General features: G+C 39.0%; 1 protein-coding gene across 1 annotated transcript in view; it reads left to right on the top strand.

Annotated features, from left to right (window-relative positions):
* Positions 1-12,821, top strand: part of klhl17 (kelch-like family member 17) — a 60,512-nt gene extending 47,691 nt beyond the window's left edge. The window contains exons 10-12 of the mRNA XM_028807857.2: positions 2,297-2,370; positions 3,985-4,166; positions 7,598-12,821. Coding sequence (XP_028663690.2) covers positions 2,297-2,370; positions 3,985-4,166; positions 7,598-7,826 — 485 coding nt within the window. The 3' untranslated portion in view covers positions 7,827-12,821. The remainder of the gene's footprint in view (positions 1-2,296; positions 2,371-3,984; positions 4,167-7,597) is intronic.
* Positions 12,822-24,765: the final 11,944 nt, after the last annotated feature.

The following is a 24,765-nucleotide window of genomic DNA, read 5'->3' as shown; positions in this document are numbered from 1 at the left end:
TGCTCATAATAAATAAAATCTTTACAACCAATAACCCCCCCCCCCATTCACACTGACTTAGCCCCCCCCCACGTAACTTTTGATATACAGTACTGTGCAAAAGAATGCTTTCAGAAATATAAATAATGATTGTTTATTGTTATCAATTTACAAAATGCAAAGTGAGCAAACAAAAGAAAAATCTAAATCAAATCAGTATTTGGTGTTACTACCTTTTGCCTTCAAACCAGCGTCAATTCTTATAGGTACACTTGCACAAAGTCAGGGATTTTGTAGGATTATAGTCAGGTGTATGATCAACCAATTATACCAAACAGGTGCTAATGATCATCAATGTCACACGTAGGTTGACACACAGTCATTAACTGAAACAGAAACAGCTGTGTAGGAGGCTTAAAACTGCGTGAGGAACAGACAAACTGTGCTACCAAGGTGAGGTTGTGGAAGACAGTTTCATGTCATGGCAAGATTGAGCACAGCAACAAGACACAAGGTAGTTATACTGCATCAGCAAGGTCTCTCCCAGACAAAGATTTCAAAGCAGACTGGGGTTTCAAGATGTGCTGTTCATGCTCTTTTGAAGAAGCACAAAGAAACGGGCAACGTTGAGGATTGTAGACGCAGTGGTCGGCCAAGGAAACTTAGTGCAGCAGATGAAAGACACATCAAGCTGATTACCCTTTGAAATCGGAAGATGTCCAGCAGTGCCATCAGCTCAGAACTGGCAGAAACCAGTGTGACCCAGGTACACCCATCTACTGTCTGGAGAAGTCTGGCCAGAAGTGGTCTTCATGGAAGAGTTGCAGCCAAAAAGCCATACCTCTGACATGGAAACAAGGCCAAGCGACTCAAGTAAGCATGAAAACATAGGAACTGGGGTGCAGAAAAATGGCAGCAGGTGCTCTGGACTGATGAGTCAAAATTTGAAATATTTGGCTGTAGCAGAAGGCAGTTTGTTCGTCGAAGGGCTGGAGAGCGGTACAATAATGAGTGTCTGCAGGCAACAGTGAAGCATGGTGGAGATTCCTTGAACGTTTGGGGCTGCATTTCTGCAAATGGAGTTGGAGATTTGGTCAGGATTAATGGTGTTCTCAATGCTGAGAAATACAGGCAGATACTTATCCATCATGCAATACCATCAGGGAGGCCTATGATTGGCCCCAAATTTATTCTGCAGTAGGACAACGACCCCAAACATACAGCCAAAGTCATTAAGAACTATCTTCAGCGTAAAGAATAACAAGTAGTCCTGGAAGTGATGGTATGGCCCCCACAGAGCCCTGATCTCAACATCATCGAGTGTGTCTGGGATTACATGAAGAGACAGAAAGATGTGAGGAAGCCTACATCCACAGAAGATCTGTGGTTAGTTCTCCAAGATGTTTGGAACAACCTACCAGCCGAGTTCCTTCAAAAACTGTGTGCAAGTGTACCTAGAAGAACTGATGCTGTTTTGAAGGCAAAGGGTGGTCACACCAAATATTGATTTGATTTAGATTTCTCTTTTGTTCATTCACTGCATTTTGTTGATTGATGAAAATATATGAGTAACACTTTAAAGCATTCTTTGTTCACAGCATTTTTTCACACCTGCCTAAAACTTTTGCACAGTACTGTATATAATAATAATAATAATAATAATAATAATAATAAATTTTATTTATATTGCACTTTATATTTTAGCAATCCCATATTGCCTTTGATTCTTGTAAGTCTAAGCATTATTCTCTGATGAAGGCCCCTGATAGGGGCTGAAAGCTCTGGAATAAAAACTACTTGTATGATACGTGATTCATTTTCTCCCTTTGTGGATCTCCAGCTGCAAATATGCAAACTGTATCGCAGACCTTCTCTTCTCTATATATATATATATATATATATATATATATATATATATATATATATATATAATGTAAAATCCAACGTCTGTCTGTCTGTCTGCTTTCCAGAAGAGAACTACTTACCAGATTTAGATCGGGTTTTTTTCTATAATTTGCTTGAACATTCCCATTGATTTTGCGACCTTTCTCATCACGCTAAGTATCATAGTTCACTTGCAGTACCGATTTATTTGCGCAAATCCAAAAGAGACGTAGCAGGCCAAGGGGAGTTTGTCTTGTTTCACTACTACGCAGGTGGAGCCGCAGGGAGCAGCAAGTAATAAATAAAAATAATTCTCTGGGCTTTATGGAGTTAGAAGTACCAGAATTTGTCAACTTAGCTAGTGTTTTCTGTAAGTAAATGGAAGAGAAACCTACAGACTATTTTAACACTGATTTTTTAAAATATTTTGCAGATGGAAATCTCTATGCTGTTGGAGGATATGATAGTTCCTCCCACCTTGCAACAGTAGAGAAATATGATCCACAGGTAAAATAAACTTAGTCGTACAATCAAGTTTTAAAGAATAAGGTAAAATTTTTAGTTTCACTGTGTTTTAAATTTAAATATTTTATTATTGTCCAACACAAAAATTGAGATCAGAGGATATCTCTAGCAACACTTACTTTTTGTCATTTTTAACACCCATATAAAGAATACTCCACCCAAAAAGTTATGTACAGTATATTTTTATACGTTACTTACCACATGTGTTTCGCAGTGAGGACCAAGAAAAAATTTTAATCTCTGTTTTCATTGAGAACAAAGATTAAAAAAGTTTATGAAATAAGCCAAGCCAATGGTGACCAATGCTGTATGACAGCAAACAATATGAAAAAGATCCATGAAAAAAAGAAAATGTCATGTTACTTGTGTTGCATAATTCAGATGTCCATTATCAAGTCATGGGCAGCACTGTGGCGCAGTGGGTAGCACAATTGCCTCGCAGTTAAGAGACCCGGGTTCACTTCTCGGGTCCTCCCTGCGTGGAGTTTGCATGTTCTCCCCGTGCCTGCGTGGGTTTCCTCCGGGTACTCCGGTTTCCTCCCACAGTCCAAAGACATGCAGGTTAGGTGCATTGGCGATCCTAAATTGTCCCTAGTGAGTGCTTGGTGTGTGTGTGTGCACGCCCTGCGGTGGGCTGGCGCCCTGCCCGGGTTTGTTTCCTGCCTTGCACCCTGTGTTGGCTGGGATTGGCTCCAGCAGACCCCTGTGACCCTGTAGTTAGGATGTAGCGGGTTGGATAATGGATGGATGGATTATCAAGTCATTCCTCAAAACATGCAAAACACATGCATTTTTATCAAAATATTGTCAAATAGATACTTCTCTAAAAATTGATGCACATCATAAACAGGAAATGGATTCACATAATATTAAACTTTTGAAATGAAGAAATGCCTTTCCCCCTTATTTACTGGTCACCAGTCATGTCTTCATTTCAAAAACTCTGTATTATATGAATGCATTTCCTGTATTCCCTTAAATCTTGCACTTCATTAAATTTGTACTTTAATAAGAGTAGACAATTATTTCTATTTAATTATTAAATCTTATTTACTAGTAGTCCTTACTTTTTGTTAGTTTTGAAGCCTGATGCACACAAAACCAAAAAAAACTAGACTATAAAAGAAGCAAATGTATATGCTTTATGATAATGTGCCACCATCTCATCAAGGATTGGTTCTTTCTTACTGCTTAGTGTTTCATTTTCTAACCTGTTTTTTTTCTATCTTGGTCTGTTTTGGCAAGACTGGAACCAACCCTGGACAATAGGCCAGTCCTTCATATTCACATGCACAGTCGCTCACATGGTGTTGGTTTTGTGTTGTGTCTTTGGGATGTGTGAGGAAAACTGAAGTATCTAGGGAAAAACCATACAGATATTGGGAGAATAGACAGAGCATGGGAGGGTTTCAAATGTAGGACTCTGTAGTATGAGCAAACAAGAAAAACGTCCATGCAACGGTGTTACTTCAATTTAAAGTAAAGTGTTAAGACCGAAGTAAAATAATGTAATAATATAGAAGTGTTCAACGTGAAAGTGAATTGTCCACCTAATTTTCATGGCTTTAGTAAACTTGTTAACTTTTTCTTCTGTAGGCAAATACATGGAGTCCGATTGCTAACATGCTCAGCCGCAGAAGCAGTGCAGGAGTAGCTGTTTTGGAAGGCATGCTTTATGTGGCCGGAGGGAATGATGGGACAAGCTGTCTGAACTCAGTGGAGAGATATAACCCAAAAACAAATACTTGGGAAAGTGTTTCTCCAATGAACATACGAAGGTTTGATGACATTATTACTTTTTATGACTTTTCTTGTTTGTTGTTTTGCTGTAGTCACTAAGAAAAGCTAATACAAATCCATCCATCCATCCTCTTCCGTTTATCCGAGGTTGGGTCGCAGGGGCAGCAGCTTGAGCAGAGATGCCTAGACTTCCCTCTCCCTAGCCACTTCTTCTAGCTCTTCCAGGAGAATCCCGAGGCGTTCCCAGGCCAGCCCGGAGACATAGTCCCTCCAGCGTATCCTGGGTCTTCCCCGGGGCCTCCTCCCGGTTGAACGTGCACGGAACACCTCACCAGGGAGGCGTCCAGGAGGCATCCTGATCAGATGCCCGAGCCACCTCATCTGACTCCTCTCGATGCGGAGGAGCAGCGGCTCTACTCTGAGCTCCTCCCGGATGACTGAGCTTCTCACCCTATCTTTAAGGGAGAGCCCAGACACCCAGCGGAGGAAACTCATTTCAGCCGCTTGTATTCTCGATCTCGTTCTTTCGGTCACTACCTATAGCTCATGACCATAGGTGAGGGTAGGAACATAGATCAACTGGTAAATTGAGAGCTTTGCCTTTCGGCTCAGCTCCTTTTTCAGCACGACAGACCAATGCAGAGCCCGCATTACTGCGGACGCCGCACCGATCCGCCTGTTGATCTCACGCTCCATTCTTCCCTCACTCGTGAACAAGACCCCAAGATACTCAAACTCCTCCACTTGAGGCAGGATGTTGCTCCCAACCTGGAGAGGGCACTCCACCCTTTTCCAGCTGAGGACCATGGTCTCGGATTTGGTAAATTCCTCTCATTCAAGATGCACAAAATCCAGTTGTAATTTTCCACACATTACAGTGCCAATGATCTAAATCAGAGATCTACACACTGATACATGTTTTCTAAATTGGTGATATTCCTGGAAGCTTATCTCTTGGTAGCCAACAAACTGCCCACCAGCTCCATTGATTTAACGGTAACATCTGATTCAGCACACTAAAAGAATAGTCTGTGGGACATTTGTACACTCTTATCTGTAAAAGAATAAGCTCACCCTACAACAACTAAGTTGTTCTGTCCTAACCTGAAGTACAGCTGGAATTCTTTTGTTTGTTTGCTTGCATCCATGAGCCAAATAATTATAACCTCACCTTGCATAAAAAAGTCATTAACATTCCTTATTTAGCTGATTCCTTTACCCAAGGCAACTTACAAAGAAATCAATAGACAAGACAATGATGTAATTAAAAACCATGTAAATGTATAGGCTATTCGATGATGATGAAAGTGTTAAAAATACAAAAAAGCGAAAAAAAAAAACATGAAATCTGTCAAGGAAACTATAAAACACACTGAATCAAATCAAGTATCCATATCCATATTACTAAACGAGAATGGTAAACCGGATATGGACGCAGGGACCCGCCCGTGGATGCAAAAGACATACTGTGCAAGTGCCACACAAAGCCCCCACCCCCCCACCCCAGAGTGAAACAGGAGAGACTATGAACCGTCAGAGTAGGAAACAAAGTACAATGTCATAAAGAGGTTAAAGAACAGGGACAAACACATGCAGAGCAGATTATGGAACAAAGCCCCTCTGCCCAGAGTAAAACGAGAAAGACTACGAACCATCTGACATGCCACAAGCAGGATAAAGCGAGGTCAGAAATAAAACACAGAGTAGGAAACAAGCACAACCCCCCCAGAGTGAAACGGGAGAAACTACTAACCGTCAGAGTAGGAAACAGTAAAACGTCATAAAGAGGTTAAAGAACAGGGACAAACACATGCAGAGCAGGTTACAGAACAAAGCTCCCCTGCCCAGAATAAAACGAGAAAGACTACGAACCGTCTGACATGCCGCAAGCAGGATAAAGCGAGGTCAGAAATAAAACACAGACTAGGAAACAAAGTCAAACTTTATAAAGGGATTAAAGAACGGGGACGAACACATGGAGAGCGGGTTACAGATGATGAAAACTAGAATGCAATAGCTTCAAAAAAACCTAGGCACGAAACACGTGCACACCGAGATACAGAATATAAAGGCAGAAACAGCGACAGTTAAACGTCCATACCACACAGCCGGGGCGGACCCGGAAGGTGCAGGCGCCTACATCGTGCGTCAGAAGGCGCGGTAAAGTACAAAAGGCAAAGGCACCTACACAGCATGGTAAAAACCGACATAATATGGCAGGCGCAGGCGTCGCCGCCATATTGTGAGTGGCACTAATGCGTGGTGAAAGCGCAGGAGGAGACATAGTAAAACAAGAGGAGTCAACGCCCCGCCCCAGAGTGAAACGTGACACACTACGGAGTCCACAAAGGTTCATACATCAAACCCGAGATGGTACGGACACGCGTCTGAAACCGCGTAAGCAAAACTGTCTCGGCTCCAAAACCAAACACCTCAACAACTAACACAGCTTCGACACCGAACCCGCATGGACAGGTCTAATGAACATGGACGCCTACAACGCGCATCTCAAACTGCATAGGCAAAGCAGGCACGGATTAAACACGACACAGCTCCAGTAACCGAGATACAAACACGTGCCTGCCTGGATATAATTAATGAACGCAGGCGCCTACAACGTGCGTGATGCATTATTAACAGTACGATCAACATCACAGTATCGCAAACATATGAAAATTATTAGTCGAAAAAGGGAAAATAGATTCACCACGGACCAAGTGTCATTGAAACAAAAGCAGAATAAAGCAAGATCAGAAATGAAAGACAAGAGTAGAAAGCAAAGTAAAACATCATAAACAGGTTAAAGTACGGGGCCAAACACATGGACAGCAGGTTACAGATAATGAAGACCGGAATTCAAAAGCTTCAAAAAAAAAAGCTTGACTCCTCGATCCTCACACGTGGCTGCCCAGCGGGCGCGGGTTCAAAACGCCAGGGGTAGGCGAGCGAAGCGAGCAGGGGGCGGAGCCCCCTTGTTTTAAATAACACAGCACTCTCTGACGGACCCATGTAAAATGTGCTGTGCAACCCTTCCTCACTGAACCTCGCACGTAGCTCCTGACATCTGAGTGGTAAATTCAAAACAAAAATCTTTCTAAGACTTTTTGTAATGTTAGTTAGGGGAAAGAAACCCAAATTAGTGTTAGAATGTTATGATTTCCAAACTGTTTTTGGTTTCCATGATTCTGATGTTGTGTTTTTGGCTTTCTTCTCCTGGCCTTTTCACCCTAGCCTGTTTTCAGATCTTGGTGTTGCCTCACCCATTTCCTGTTTGCTCCTGTCTGTCACTCCCTCTGGTGATCTTTTCCTTAACACCTACTTAGCCTGTCAGTTACTAAACCTGGGAACTCTGACTCCCCAGAAACAAACAAAAGCCCGCCTGCATTTCGCAAAAAATATTTTAACTATTAAATCCAGAAATGTTTTAATATTTCAATTTACATTTACAATCATAATCTTTCCTTTGCAGAAGTACACACGATCTTGTAGCAATGGATGGGTGGCTTTATGCCGTGGGAGGAAATGATGGAAGCTCCAGCCTCAACTCCATTGAAAAATATAACCCTCGCACCAACAAGTGGGTTGCTGCTTCTTGCATGTTTACCCGGAGGAGCAGTGTTGGAGTAGCCATTCTTGAACTTTTAAACTTTCCTCCTCCCTCATCTCCAACCCTCTCTGTGTCTTCAACCAGCCTTTGACAAAGAATGATATTTCACCTTACCTCTGCTGGATTCCAGTGTTTGGCAAAAAGAAGGAATTGCTCTGTATAAACATGTGCTCACAATTTAAGCCAGCTTCTGGAAAGCAGAATCCTGGAGACAACTGCAAGAGGTGCCCTGGTTCACACAGACATTAGACTGTTTGTCATAATGTGTATCATAGTTATGTGTACACTAGTTCAGATTTACTTAGTTTTAGCCTAAGTTAAAGAATGGTTGGCTTGGGAATGTGACTTTGGACTGGTTCTGCACTGCATGCTTGCTGTCATTTGGTCATTTTGGCACACATTTACTTTTGCAGTACTTCTTTTCTCCAGCAGGTGGAGCCACCTCCCATTATGGAAGAACCTCCAGTACCTTAACAAACTAGTACTGCAATTATTTTTACCCTGAAGTTAAAATAATGGTGAAAAAATCCACACACAGAAATACAAGTTAAAAGCAGTAAAACTGAAAAAAGATTGTAATTCCCCTTGATTACTTAATCATTTATTACAAAGGTATATCTACTGCAAAAACCCATTTATTTGATATTGCACCCTTTGATATTCCATTCAGAAATTAAACTGTTTATATATTTGTAAAGTTAAATACGTGAATGATTGTAAATGTGATAGTGTTTCCTAAATTCAAGAATAACAGATGGTGCCACTAAATAAGTCCAATCATGGAAGAAAATATTAAATAGGCCTTTTTTAACATAGCCAATATCCTGCCAAGCACTAAATAAATAGTAAATGTTTAGTCATTGCAGGAATTTATTGAAGGCAAAACATCAGAAGGCTCATTGTTAGTGTAAGGTCAGGAGCGATGACCATTATACTGCCTATTTCTAAATGCTCACTCCTGCCATCTGCGCTACTCCTGTGGTGGAATTTGCCATTCCAGTATACCAATGTGCAAAGCAAACCAAATTTTATTTCCAGAAATTTGACTATTACATTTAGGCAGCTCCTGATGAGTTTCTATGTACATTAAGACTTCTAATAAAAAGTTAGATAAAATGATATACCCAAACAAAAGAAAAAAAGCACCAGTGTACAGTGTGGGTACAGCAGTATTTTAAAAAAAATCATTCATTTTACTCTAATTCAGGAAAATAAGAGCAGCTTATTTTGGGTTGGTACACAGTTCACGTTTTCATGTTTTTTTGTTTGTGAATTTGTTTCTTAATCTAAGTACTGTACTGTGTGATGCACGCCACTAGTTAAAGAACGAGAAAACAGATTTTCCATTTATTGTCTACCGCATTTTAATAGCGATTATGGCTAATATGGGTGGGTACCAAACAAGCCAGCCTTTGAAGCTAATACGACTTTAATTTGCACATGCCATATTATTGTAATATGTTATTTTATGATTGGTGCACCACAAAAGTGACTGCTTGGTCAGAAGATCTAGAAGTCCTTCTTAATCACTAATTTATTTCTTTAAAAACCAATATGTAGCTGCACACGTGTGACCGGTTTGGACACTAGTGATTTCAGGCGGTATATGCTTTCACTGATATTTTGATCGACTGTATGTTTATTGATGCCTGGCAGGCCCAGGATGTGTAACTCCTCATTCCCCTCCATATCTTATTTTGCCTTATATTGCATCCTCCTGTTCAGATAGTTTTAAATGTAGAAGACCAAAGTAATTGGAGCTCAAGTAACTCAAAACAGAGACTAGATTCCATGACCTACCCAGCTAACTCTCCAAGGCCTGTATCCTACTTTAAGCAATTAAGCATATGCAGCATGTATTTTTTTAATTGAGCACTTTTTAGTAAAGGGATAAATCAATGATTTATTACCATAGCTTATTGTCATGCTTAGAGCATAGTCAAGCAGGGTGTGGACAGTGCCAACTGGGCACTGATGAGATCTCCTTCATCTCGATTGCCATTTGGTAAGAACGTAAACAAGATATCACTGTGAGCCTTATGGGATGACTGCATTCCTGCTCTTTTAATGAAAGACCTATGTCTATATACTGATATGAATTTTGGGTAGGTTTTCAGTCAGTCATCTTCTACTTTAACAAACATTTAAAAATAAGCAAGTGGCATTAAAGATGTATTATAAACTGCACTGAATGTCCATAAGAGTAGAAGTAGTTCATGAAGTGAATGAGATGGGCCACATTAAGGTAGCCCAGCACAAAAAGCAGGCTTATGTTTCATCCAGGATTTGTTCCCTGATTTATGTTTGCTTTTGTCTTGTTGGTTATTTCCTTTGTTTTTGAATTATTATTTTTCAGGTATTTTTGTATTTATGTAATTTGATTTATGTCTTATTTTTTTATTGTGTATTTATGCTGTTTGGCTATGTTCCTTGTGTTCTGTGGGTGGAATGCCAAAAGGGCCACCACTGCATCTTTGTGTAGGGGCCGCCTCCAAGTGTAGGAGATCTCTCAGAGGTTCAGTAGTGGAGTGGAATGAAGATTTAGCGTGAATGTTGGATTGGATTTTCTGGTTACTGTGGATTTTTGTTCTTGTTTATTGGATTTTGCCTTTGATTTAGTGATTTCGGCTTGTTTGCTTTGGATTACCTTTTTAGGCGTATCTTTTTGTCTTATTTGCCCGTTTTAACCTCTTCTTGCCAGTTTTGATCTCCCTTTGTTTAATATAAATAAATCATTTATTAATAAAGATTATTTTTTGCCCTTTGTCTGATTTAGCTAGAGGTTTATAGTTAACATCTTCATTGACGTTCATTTTTGTATATTTTGAGTACTGTGAACTTTTAAAATCCTAGGCCACATATTGGGCCTGTGAGGCTTTTGAAGCCTGTTCGTTATATTTTGGGGTGAAGCATGTCTTTGAGGCTGATCAGTCACATCCTGGTCAGATTTTCATTTATTTTAAGGCCTGTTCAGTTCTTTGCACCATTTTGTTTTATTAATAATAAAAAAAATGATCCTCTGAGAGGCCTACACCTCAACCTGAAATATAAAGGGTGAGGGGGATTCTTTTAACAGTGATGTAACGGTGACCATTTTGGGGTTCCACCCACAGAACATAAGGAACATGAGTAAACATCATAAATGCACAATACATTAAGTAATAATCTATCCAATAAACATAACAATATTAACAAAAAATGCATAAAAACAAAAAAATAAATGGAAAATAATAATTCAAAAACAACAGAAGTATCAAAAAAAAAAAACCAAACATAAGCGAGGGAACACAGCCTGGCTAACATGTAATACAGGGACACGAGCCAAATATAAGAATGTCCAGGTTAAAAGAACATCAGCAAAACAGGAGGAACTTTAAGCCTGAAATGGACTGGACGCTATGAAAAAGTATACTCCGCATAATTAACGATTGTTTGTCGAATACAAATAGGAGTCTGCCACCTCCTAGAATAGTATCAAAATGCACATTTTATTCTTAAAAAAAAACATGCAGGAAGCATAAACAGAGTGAGAACATAAAGTATCAAAATGATCAAGCTGTTCTTAACATGGACAAGGGCTGTGCAGTTGTTAGTCTAGTGTCCCGGAGCGGAATCTGACACATAATTGTTGTTTGTGTGGAGTTTGCACATTCTATCATGCATTTTCCTTCAGGTACTTAAATCTACCTCCCACAGCCCAAAATTTATACATAACAATAATTGGCAACTCTAAGCTGCCCCCCTGTCAGTGTGCATGGTGATGGACTGTCATTCTCTTCAAGCTTGTTTCCCACACTCTGTAAAATCTGAATCTGTGATCTTAGATCCAAACTCAGATATCTTGATTTTAATATTTAAATCAAATGTAATATAGCAAAAACTCTGTTCTCAGTCACTGCCTTAATGTAGCAAGTGAATCTTCCTCCTGACAGGATAATGGAAAAAAAACACAAGTGAGGAAGTGGTTACACTCGATTAACCTGATAAAAGCAAACAGGGACCACAGGGAAGGTGACTATCATGTTTTGATCACAACATTTTTTCTGGTGCTAACAGGTATAAACAAATACAGAATCCCTCCAAACTGACCTCAGACATGGTGGTGATGGCCGATTATTGGCTAGGAGGTTGTGAAGAGCAGGGTTTTTAGATTTCATTTGTTTGTTTTTATTGGGTTAACAGTGATCAGAAAAAGCAACAATCCAGAAAATAATCTGGACCATCTGTCAAATGTCCCAAAGGATGTGTACCACCATCTATTAGGAAAAGTTTAGTATCTACTTGAGTGAAGGTTAAAATTCGGTGTTTTGAAATGCCAATAACACAAATTAATGTTTTGCACAAATTTCCTTTTTTTAAAGCAAATTTTCAAGAAAAGAAAATCAGTGTTTTTACAGTACTTACTATAAACAATTCCCAATTCTATCTGAGTGAGTTACCATGTATTGTTTTTGAAGTTTGACCCTACCAACTTTATGTTACCTATCGACTAAGGTCATCTCCTTATTTAGCAATGCATGTATGGGGCGGCCAGGCATCACAGTTTGAATGAAAAACCTCCAAGGTAATACAGTAGGAAAAAAATACAGTATTTTGAATGAAAGAAAACTTCTAAGAAGTTGTGTTTTCCTTTTTTTTAAGGATTTTGCTTGTCTTGCATAGATGCCTGCAGAAACAAGGAATCCAACAGGAAAAGCAGAAAATCTTTTTGTAGCTGCTCTTTGTAGTTTTTATTTATTTTTTCTAACGCACTACATATGCCATTATTTATTTATTTATTATTCAGTTTCTTTCTAACACCGCAGGGGAATGTAGTGTAACAGAACTTTGGCCTTTATATGCACAGAATTTAAAAATATATATCTATAAATAAAACAAGAAATGGAATCTTGCTTGTTGTTACTGTAAATGTCATTTTCCTGAGTTGCAGTCTGTTTCTGTTATTACATGTGAGTTGTGGCATTTCTTTACTGTATATGTAAATTAAGCCTACATATTTATGTGAAATATTTTCATGAATTTTGCACTACTGTTAAGAGAAGCAATACAGATAGGTATTACAATAAAACATGTTTTTCATGGAGAATGTGTATCATTGTGGATTTGGAAAAATAATTACAAAAATATGGCTGTGATTTTCCAGAAGCATTTAGGCTAAGACACAGTGTGTATTTATGAACAGGGAGAGGTTGCTAGGATTTATTAGCTATGTCAATAAGGACTCCTAAAAAGGCAATTTAGTAAACAAACATTAAGAAAAGCACAAAACATTAAGGTTTAAGAAAATCTACTTATTTATTTATATATATAAAAGTCAATGTGTGTATGTATGTTCCAGCATCACTTCCAAACGGCTGGAGCGATTTTCATGAAACTTGGTACACATATTTCTCATTGGTCGACTAAAAATACTGTAGGGTGAAATCAACCCCTAACCCACCCCCTTCTGGGTAGGGTGGAGGGGGTGGGGGTGATCTTGCAGTCTTGTATGCATGTTATCATCCAGTTGACACTCGGAACGACCACCAGAGGGCGAACTGGAGGTGACTGCCAGCATTCTTTGTTTGAGCACCACTGTGCCCGTCGCTTTTGAAATTAAACAGAGTTGGCCGGATCCAAGTGTCAACTGGATGATAACATACATACAAGACCGCAAGACAAGCACATTAGTGAGTCTTCATTGTTTGTTAATTTATTTTTATTTTTAAAGTTGTGTTTTTTTGTAATTATATTTTTCTCAAACAATTAAAAAAAAAACACTTTATTTTCCTCCCAGGCAATGCTGGGTATTTCAGCTAGTTTAATATAAAAGTCGGGATGGAATTGTCTATACAGTACTTTCATGTAAATTACACTTAAGTGATGCCACAGGAAACCACTCAACAGAAGATTTTACAACACAATTCAACCAATTGTACTTATAATATAAAGTACATTAACTTATATAATATGCATTATGTGCACAAATAAATGTACAATTAAATTAACAGGATATTGATTGAAGTGAACAACTACAATAATATTATTAATTTGAAACTAAACGCATTGTGTCAACTGAAGTAAACAAACTGTATTGATAGATTGGTACAGTGGTGGCTTAATGCCTCTGTCCACGTCGACCTTTACAGATCGAGGGATGTGTGTGTATGTGTGTGTTTGTGTGTTCAATTCCTTCTCTTCATTATTTAGCACATGCTCTGGGAGGGCATACAAGCTGTCCGCTATGTTTACATATAAACTTCTTTTAGTTTGTGCATGGGTGTGTGCATGTATATTTAATTAAATTATTTATCTGTAAAACTATTTGTGCAAAAATTTTGAAAATCAATAGGCCTAGAACATAACTAAATGTAGTAGACTGCAAAACTCCAGTTAAATGAAACACTTTCTAGGCAGTTCTAGTTTTCAAGGGAAAAACAATTGGCTTTGTGCCTATAACAGGACGAACATAATGCATTTTGTTTAAAGGAGGTCAATTTTTTTGGAAGTTATCATTGTACACAGGTCTCAACATTCAAGCAGATATCTCAAAACTTGCTGTTCTAAAAGGTTCCATCTTTGCTAGCATGTAGTCATCCAGGAGTTCTACACAACAAAAAAAAGGATAATTTTATGCTAAAAACTGTAATTTTAAGTCATGAAAATCAATTCTGATTTTCCACAGATAGACACACACAAATACCCAACAGACTTTCCACAACATTTTGAACATATATAACCCCAAATCAGAAATAGTTGGGACAGTATGGAAAATGCAAATAAAAGAGTAGTAATTCTTAAGTTTGCTTTGATTTTTATTTCATTGCAGACAGTATGATCCCAAGATATTTAGTGTTTTGTCTAGTCAACTTCTTTCCATTTGTTAATATACATCCATTACTGCATTTCAGGCCTGTAACAAGGGCAAATTAGGGCCAGTAATGAGGTGAAATAATTAAAGAAGGGTGTGATTTCAAACAGGTGATGTCATCAGGTGATTGCAGTCATGATTTGGTACAAAAGCAGTAGCCACGAAAGGCTGACTCTTTGAGGAAGAAAGATGGGCAGAGGATCTCCAGTTTTTCAACAAATGCATGACGAAAATTATTGAAATGTTTAAAAACAATGTTCCTCAAATAAAGATTGGAAGGGATGTGCATATTTCTCCCTCTACACTGCATAATATCAATAAATGATTCAAGGAATCTGGAGGAATTTCAGTGCATAAAGGGCAAGGGTGCAAGCCTGTCCGATCCCTCAGACAGCACTGCATTAAGAGCCGCCACTCATCAATAGCTGTTATCGGCATATGGGCAAGGGATTACTTCAGCAAACCTTTGTCAAGCACTACAATACTCATTTACATTCACAAATGCCACTTGAAACTTCACTATGCAAAAAAGAAGCCTTATGCCAACCATGACGAGAAGCGACTTTGACTGCTGTTGGCTCGGAGGCATCTGTGATGGACCGTCACACAGTGGAAATGTGTATTGTGGTCAGACCAGTCAGTATTCTAGATCTGTTTTGGAAGAAATGGATGCTGTGTGCTCTGGACCACAGAGGAAAAGGAACATCCAGACTGTTACCAGTAACAAGTCCAAAATCCAGGGTCTATCATTGTGTGAGGGTGTGTCAGTGCCCTTGGCAAAGATTTATGCTTTTGTGATGGCAGCTGTAACAATAGCGCTATATAGCGCCCGACCCGGTACAGAATACACTCGGAGGCACGTATAAAATAACCCAAAACTGTTTCATTTTCTTCCCCTGTGGCACACATCTTCCCCGTGACCCACAGGCAATACACAGTCCCAACTCAAGCACTATTAATAAGCAGTATCACAAACACACCCTTCTGGCACCACCACTCCTCCATTGAAGCTTCGTCCTCTCCTCTCGACTCTGGCCACTGAATGGTGGTGGCTTTCTCCTTTTATAGCCCACCTGGAAGTGTTCCAGGTGCTTGACCACCTGGTTCCAATTGCACTTCCGGGTGGGACTGAAGATTTGTCCAGCCCGGGCTATGGAAACCACGCAGCCATACAAGCTCCCAACCGGGCTGTGGAGAACTCCATCTCCCATGGAGCCCTACGGGAGGTTGGGGAATCACCGTCGGCCAGGGACGCTGCCACCAAGCGTCCCGGGGGAGGTATTGAGCTGCCCATGATTGCTCCCCTGGAACATATGCAGCAGGGGTGTCCCAGCTGGGCATGTGACCCGGCCACTCGTCACACAGCATTAATGCAGAAAAAACATTGAGATTTTAGAGCAACATATGCTGCCTTCAAGACAAAATCTTTTCCAGGGACGTCAATGGATTTTTCAACAAGACAATGCAAAACCACATTCTGCACATATTAAAGAGGCATGGCTGAGGAAGAAGAGGGTATAGGTACTGGACTGGCCTGCCTGCAGTCCTGACCAGTCCCCACTAAAGAATGCATGGAGAATTTTGAAATGAAAAATGCAACAGCAACTACCCCGAACTGTTGCTCATCTTAAGACATGTTTACAGGAAGAATGGGACCAAATAAAACCTGAAACGCTTCATAACTTGGTATTCTCAGATGGCTGGAGTCGGGAGGAAGAAGGCAAGAGCTCGGGAGGAGAGGAGAGGAGTGGAGACGGACCTGAGGAAGGCATTGTTATTGAGAGGCCTGGACTTTGGGGGAGTATTGGGTTGTGTGCTGTGTCACTTATATAAATGTATAATAAACGTGTGTTGGTGTTTCAACCTACGGTGTCCGCCTGTCTATGTCCGGGCCAGTCGCCACAATGTATATTAACAAATGAAATGAAGTTGACCAGACAAAACATGAATCATCTTGAGTATGTACTTTCTGCAATGAAATAAAAGTCAAAGTAAATTTAAGAATCACTATTTTTTTTAATTTGCATTTTCCATACTGTCCCAGCTTTTTCTGATTTGGCACTGTACTGTAGAATGATAGAATAATAGTGAATTTTTGACCTCATCACCAATTCAAATGAAAGTTAAGGGAAGCAATGAACTGCTAGTAAAAACGGTGGCAAAGTAAAAGAAAAATTACAGAATAAAACTGGAAATACCTAAGTTGGCCCTAAGAGGTTCTTTTACTATTTAAAAAAGAAAATACCTGTCAAATAATCAAGAATGTTTATTAGAAACATCCATCCATCCAACCCACTATATCCTAACTACAGGGTCACGGGGGTCTGCTGGAGCCAATTCCAGCCAACACAGGGCAGGAAACAAACCCTGGGAAGAGCGCCAACCCACCACAGGGTGCACACACATACACACACACACACTAGGGACAATTTAGAATCGTCAATGCACCTAACTTGCATGTCTTTGGACTGTGGGAAGAAACCCACGCAGACACAGGGAGGACATGCAAACTCCACAAAGGGAAGACCTGGGAAGCGAACCCAGGTCTCCTAACTGCGAGGCAGCAGCACTACCGTGCCACCCTTATTAGAAACAGTAAGAATGAAATACAAAATATATAGGAAGAAACAGCAAATTCTCTAAATTCATACTTTACTGAAGTTTTCACATGTGAAGAAGTTGATAACTTACCTGAAGCTAGAGGGATTATTAAGAAGTAAATCATAAAGAAACTGAAGAGAGACAAAGAGAAGTGCATCTAAGATTAAAAAGGCTGGATTGCCAGGACCAGATAACACTTATCCTAGAGTGCTTAAGGAAGTTAATGATTACTTACTGTATATAAAGTATTAACATGCATTTTTTCAGAAATACCACACACTGGAGAAATTTCTAAAAATTGGTAACTTGCAAATGTTGCCCTAATAGTATTAAACTTAAATTATTTAATAGTGAAAGAAAGCTTAAAATGGTGGGCATTCTAAGAATATGTGCAAAAATGTGCCTGGAGCATTGATCATGCAATGATGACAGTTAGGACCAATGACAAAATGCTTCTTGGGATTAAGATATAAATGATGAATATATTTGAACTGGGTGTGTTGAAGATTTAGGTTCTTAGAGGAAAAAGTAATATTTTTAAATACTCCTTTCGATTAGATAGGGGAACACAGGAAAACTTGACCTGCCAGGTTTAGAATAGTGGTAGGGTCCTGTAAGATACTTTACACAGAGACACACACAGCGCTGGCACTGGCTTCATGGAAGGGGAAAGGGAGCAGCAAAATTTATAGAGAGGATGAGAAGGAAGTAGAAATGATAGTGGTATATCAGTCACCTTAAGAATAGACCATAGTTGTAAGTAAAATCAAAAAGAGTAGGTGGGGACATTACAACTGGACCTCAATGACTGTAATGTCCAGAGCCTGGAGACATCATAAACATCCTTGACAGTAAGAATACCCTGATGCATCCAAGGTGGAAAAGAGATGGAGTTACCACTGATACACAAAGCCAAACTGCCTAATATGGGGGGTGGGAAAGTGCCAAACTGGAGAAGAACCAAGAAACTTTTACAACAAACATCAAATCCCCAAAGCATATGAAATAATGGGACTAAGTTACCCAACTTTTATGGTAATGAAAGGAAAAACAGTTAAGCATCTAGGCACTACTATATTAGACTCAATGAGGGAGATTAACTGAGGGGGGGGGGGGGGCTAGCCATATCTAAATAAGATGATGAGGCTTTATCTATAATATTGCATTCAGTTCTGGTCTCTGTATAATAAGAATACTCGTATAACAGCACTAGAAAAAGTCCCGAGACAAGCGACTAGACTAATCCTGGTACTATAGGGTATGAGTTTCAATTAAAACTAAAGACACTGAATATTTTCAGTTTGAATAAACAAGAGCTTAAGAGGTGACATAACTGAAACGTTTAAAAGTAAGAAGATAACTTGTAGGGTGAATCCCATCTGCTAATTTAAAAATAAGTTGTTCACCAAGAACGAGGGTCATGGGCATTATGTTGGCAAAGTGTAGATTTCACACAAATGGGAAAAGTGGATGTGCAGACACTCCTCTCATCTGGAAACACACCCCATAGAAAGAAGAAAGATGTGAGCCATTCCTTTTCTGCATGGTGTTATCTATCTTCTATATAATTATGAGGAATTTTGTGGTTTTGTGATCTGATATTTACCAGGACTCGTGGAGGTGAACGAAATTATTTGGCAGAGTCTCTGTCAGAACAAGGAAATTTTGGTTTGAATAGTGGCTGAATATGCACAACATAAAGAAGCAATTTTTTTTGCTCAGTGTCTAAAGGGGGTTTTGTGCCCCCAGACGCTCCTTGTTCTCAAACCATCTGCTTTCTGTACCAAAAAATTCCCCAGGAAAGAATTCAAAGAAGTCGAAGCCATGGCCCTCACAGTCATGCAGGATCCTGGTATCGAAGCCTTACATTTTCAAGCCCTTTACTCATCCTGCCTCCACAAGCAGGTGTGGCCATCTGGTTTAGAGGTTGTTATGAGTGGTCACAGTTGACCAAAGATGTAAGACATTAATACTGTAAAAACTACTCCACCATAATAGCTAGTCAGAGCTAAAAGCAGCATGGTACATTTATTCAGTGTTGCTTGAAATTCACAGGCTAAGCTTTGAAATAAATGAAGACGTATGTTTGGCAAGAAGATGCATCGGGGTGGCGCAAGTCAGGGTAAAGCCACAAAAAGATCTTTTAAGAGAAAGAACCACACTAGTAAAAAGAAAGATCATTTAATGCCAGTGCAGGCAGTGGCTTCCAAGGGGAAGTGGGTCATGCCATGTAGTACCCTGGTTGTATAACCTTTAAGGACAGCAGCGCATGATGAAGAACCTCAAGAGACTCGCCCATTACTCTACAAGCCAGAGGAATTCGACCCTCTATGTACAGAGAGAGTGAAGCTGTTAAGGAGTGGCAACAAGGCGTTTACCACAAGAAAACAAAGGGACCAACCTTCCTCTGCAGAAGAGCAACAGGCACCACAGATATCTAACAGGAGGCCACAAAACCTTCAAACCACTAGATGACATAATAAATGGCAGACAGAAAGCAGCCTTTTTTAGTAAGGGAACAAGACAGAGGTTGTCTTACACAAAAGGCGACCCCCAAACACAGTATTGTGACCATCAGGGGCTAACATAAAAGTCCACAAGAACAGAGTTTACTTATCACATGGCAGGACTTTAAAGGCTGTGTCATGTTTTTAGTCAGGTCTCAACTATGGCTTAAATGTAGTTTCATTTATTTTATTCTTTTTGATGCTATTTAAACATATTTATTTTGCATATTATGTTTTGAATATTCATTATTTATGTATTTTCTATTTTGTCTTAATGTGTTTAGCTATGTGCCCTGTGGCCCCTTAAAATAGATAATCAGGACTCAGGGCCAACATGACATACAGCTGAGGGACTGTTTCGGCCCATATTTTCCAAGTAGATGGTCATATTCTCCAGATCAGTATTAAGTGTTGTTTGGTGAACTTTCTTTTTTGTGTGTAAGTAAAAATTGGATCTTCTGATTTTCTTTTTTTTTTTAACTCTCCTTGCTCTAGTTGTTGTGGATTTTTGATTACTGCATGGTCGATTGGATTTTGTTTGCTCTGGGTTACATTTAAACACACCCTTTGTGATCTTTTTTGATATTCTTGTATATATCAATCTCTTTCAAGTTTTTTTAATGGCTTTCACTCTCTCTTTATACATTTTTGGTACAAGATTATAAGGATTATTATATTACTTGGCTTTTTATTTTAATGTATCCTCTGCAGAGGACTTCTGAAGCTCTGTTAGAGTGAACATTGGGTTCTTGGACATCTTCCTGACCAAGGCCTTCTTGCATAGTTACTTACTTTGACCAGATAGCCTACTCTAAGAAGAGTCCTGGTGATTCCAAACATTTTCCATTTCATAATTATTTAGGCCAAAGTACTCCTGGGAACATTCAAAGCTTTAGAAATGGTTATGTCCCCTTGTCCTTATCTATGCCTTACAACACTATTGATGGTGGAGGTCTACACAGAGTTTCTTGGACTCCATGGCTTGGTTTTTGTCCTAACATGCACTGTGAATTGAGGGACTTCTTATACACAGCTGTGTGTCTTTCTAAATGCTGTCCAATCAGTTTAATTTGGCACAGCTGGACTTCAATCAAGTTCAAAATACATCTCAAGGAGCATTAAAGCAAACAGACTGCACTTGACCACAATTGGGAGTGCCACCGCAAAGGGTCTCAATACTTCTTTGAATGAGAGATTTGAATTTTTGATTTTTAATTAATTTGCAGGTCTTTCTGAAAACATGTTTTTACTTGTCATTATGTGTTGTTGAGTGTAGCTTGATGAACAAAAATGGCAAATTTATTCATTTAACATTAAATCTTCGATGCAATAAAATGTGAAGAAATTTGAATACTGAATCCACTGTACATTAGAATTGGGTCTAAAAATGCTAAAATGGAGCATACCTTCTAACTTTCTTTCAGAGAGTAACAATGTTTGCTTCATAGGAGTAAACAGGAGCCTTTCTGTTCTGCACCTCTTTGTTTATTGTGGTCGCCCCCCCCCCTCTCTCTCTCTCTCTCTCTCTCTCTCTCTCTCTCTCACTCACTTCAGTTTTCTACACTTCTTAATCTCAGTCTCACTCTAGTCCTGCCGAGCTCAGTCACTGTTCACATCACTCTACTTAACTCACTTTGATATCAGTCTGGAGAGGCCATGTCTGATCAAAGTGGTCCATGCTGTCAGTGACACACCCATCAATGCTGATTATGAATTGCTGGCTGAAATCTGGAAGTTCTGCGGTGGGTTGGCATCCTGCCCGGGATTGTTTCCTGCCTTGTGCCCTGTGTTGGCTGGGATTGGCTCCAGCAGACCCCTGTGACCCTGTGTTCGGATTCAGCGGGTTGGAAAATGGATGGATGGAATCTGGAAGTTTGAAATGTAAATGCAGCAACATTGGATTTGAATCTGAGTATTTTTCACATAAATGCCTTTTGTAAAATAAATCCTCATTATAAATAAATCTGTCATGTAATGGATAATTACGCTAACAGGTGACTGTCAGACTCAAGTGGTCCAGTGTTACACTTGATGTTAGCAAAGTTGTTCTTGGACCACAATATTTTGAGTATCACTAACCTAAAGGAAGTGAAAACTGGACAGCATGGACCATGGTGACCTCAGGATTTTTTACATAGCAAATCATAAATATTTCATAATGTCTTTGTCAATATCAAGGAATTTGATCGCAAGTGTGAAGTTGTTGGTCTTTTTGATGCTGGGGGTTAGCCTGATGTGTCATGGCACACATTGTCTGCACATATATGACTGCAGAACATTACAGGAGTAAGGGGCTTCAGAAGGCTTTCTCTACTATTAGGAAACATCTGGGAGACTGCAATGTTTTTGGAGTTTTGTGTGCTCTAGTTTTGGTTTTTGGACATTTTTATTTTAAATTCAACCATTTTCATGACATGATTATTTTTATTGCTGTCTTTATTTGATGTTTCACTGCAATTTTTCTCATCACCAGCACACCATTTTGTTAGCAGGTGACATATGCATTGCCAAATAAGCTTCTATCATTTTGGTAGTGAAATGATCAGGAAATAGAAAGATAAAATCAGAGTCAGAAATGGGCAGTTGTAAAAAGCCAGGAAGACAAACTTAACTGAAGCATCAAAGCCTAACATGATAACCAAATCGAAGCTGAGGAGCACACACGAAGTTCTGTATCCCATTAATTCTTTGCCCTAACTATAGTCACAAAATTAATTTGCTTTTCTGGCATGATCCAAAATCCAATGCTGCAATCTTAAATATCTATCCAGTGATGATACCATACCACACTACTTGTGTATATGGGATTTACACATTCTCCATGTGTCTATGTAAGCTTTCCTCAAAATATTCAGATTGTCCTTCCTATCTCCACAGAAGTGTGTGTTAGGGGGACTGGTAACTCTAAACTTGCTCTGTGACTCCAAACTGGCACACAGAAAACTGGTGCCACTTCTAGGCCTGTTTCTGGATTTCAGCCCCTGCACGTTTGGTGTTCTTCTCCCACTTCTTGCCCCTGGAGTTTTTTGGGTTTTTTTTTTTTTCTGTACTGTTTGGCCATCTGATCATAGCATCAGACTTATCATTAGAGATCTAACAAGTAATCTACATATAAGGGCTCTACTTTTTCTTTTATTTGTAAATCTGTGTTATGTAAGTTTGTATTAATTTATAATTATATACTATTTTCATTCATTCCTATTCTTATTTTATTCTAATTTGATTTGAGTTTTTTTCTCAAGTAATGTGAGCTCCATTCTTTGTACAACAAATGTGCTATATAAATAAATGTTTTTGTTTCTCAGGAATAGGCACTGACTCCAAGTGGGTTTGAGAAGCACTTACATAAAATCTGCATGACATACTCCTTTATGCTCTCAATAAAATTCATTCCAATTTCCTATTGCGCTGACACAAAATGAGAGTTCCTGGATTTTCTAGTACATTCTTATTCATCATACCACAACAAGAACATCATTTTTGGCAGACGTCTGTGCCGTATGTTCTTCAAAGTATTCTTTAGAATTTTCTCTGGTAAAAGATAATATCTTCAACACATCAGTGAAAAAATTTAATATAGTTCATAAAATGATAGTTCAGAGTTGTGTGTAGACACAGTGATTATTACTCTGTGCCGTGAGTCACTGCTAAATGCTGGAAGCAGGTCTCATCAGAGTCTGCACAGTCATATTTTCCATTACACTGATACCTGACAAGTTTACGTTTTTGTTTCATGAAAATACAAGTTTAACAATCTTGGGGTAACTTCCAAGAAAATTATACTGTATGCCATGCACTTCATAAAGAGACTCTGTTTCAGAGAGGTTAAAGCTTCCATTATTTGGGATTGAGAGTTTTAACAGGGATTAGCACGGCTGCCTCACAACTTCATGGTCCAGGCTTCAATTCCTGGTGTGGTCACTGCCAGTATGGGTATTTCATATTCTCTCTCTGTCTGTGTGGCTTTTCTTTACCTTCCTTTCCCATCCCAATCATGTCCATGTCAGGAGTGAGGACAGATATGTTCATATTGTTGTTGTTTCTTGCCACTCACTTGACAATGGCAAAAATGGCTTGTTGTCCATCATTCTTTCAAATGTATTGATTTAACAAGAGGTTTGAATGCTGAGGTGTGTTTTACGAGCTTCAGTGACCTTGATATCTGAACTTACCTAAAATGCCATAAAAACTCATTTCAAGAAATAGGAAACAAATTTGGTAGTGCTTCTGCTTTGCAGTAAGGAGACTGTGGAAGATTGTGGGTTCGCTTCCCGGTTCCTCCCTGTGTGGATAGCGCTTTGAGTACTGAGAAAAGCGCTATATAAATGTAATGAATTATTATTATTATTATTATTATTATTAAAATGCCAGTTAATTATACCCAAAATACACTTCTAGAACTCTCAAAATGACTTCTTTATTACTTCAAGAGTCAGTATATATTTTGGGATATTTTAAAATAGACAGAAATTCCTCTTGAAGAAAAAGAAAGTTTAGTAGAAAGTGATTTAGCGATATCAATATTTAATTTCAGATTGCTTAAAATATGGAGTGGGTCAACTTGAGATATCTGAAAATGTATTTGTGATATCTTGAAAAATATTGCAGATATTGTATAACATTGACTACAGTATCTTATTTTAAAATTTCTTGAAATTAGTTTTAGATTATCTGAATAGCAGAACTGCTGAAATCCACTTTAAGATATCTTTAAATGCAAATTCTTTTTAACAAACCTTTCAGCCTCAAGGGCTTGGTTCACTTCTATACTGTACTTTCACAACATGTTGGATTACAGCTGTCTGGGGATTTTCTTGGATCAAATTTAGAGACTGACATTCCAGCCCAACCTGGAATTACGACTGGACAGGGAGGTTTGGTGCATTATAGATTTGCTTTTCTATGGATTAACAAAAATCTTGGTTGATAAATTAGACAAAGGTCAAAACCACGATTTTACATATGAACGTCAGTCTGAAGAATGTGCATTGACCATTTTGCTCTTTAGGCTTGCTTCGTCACATAATAGGTAATTGCAATGTGCCAAAAGGCATCAAGGCTTCCACTTCATC

This window comes from Erpetoichthys calabaricus, chromosome 8 (genome assembly GCF_900747795.2).
Source record: "Erpetoichthys calabaricus chromosome 8, fErpCal1.3, whole genome shotgun sequence".
Classification (NCBI taxonomy): domain Eukaryota; kingdom Metazoa; phylum Chordata; class Cladistia; order Polypteriformes; family Polypteridae; genus Erpetoichthys; species Erpetoichthys calabaricus.
The sequence above is the reverse complement of the archived record's forward strand: the minus strand, read 5'-3'. Positions and strand labels throughout refer to the sequence as shown.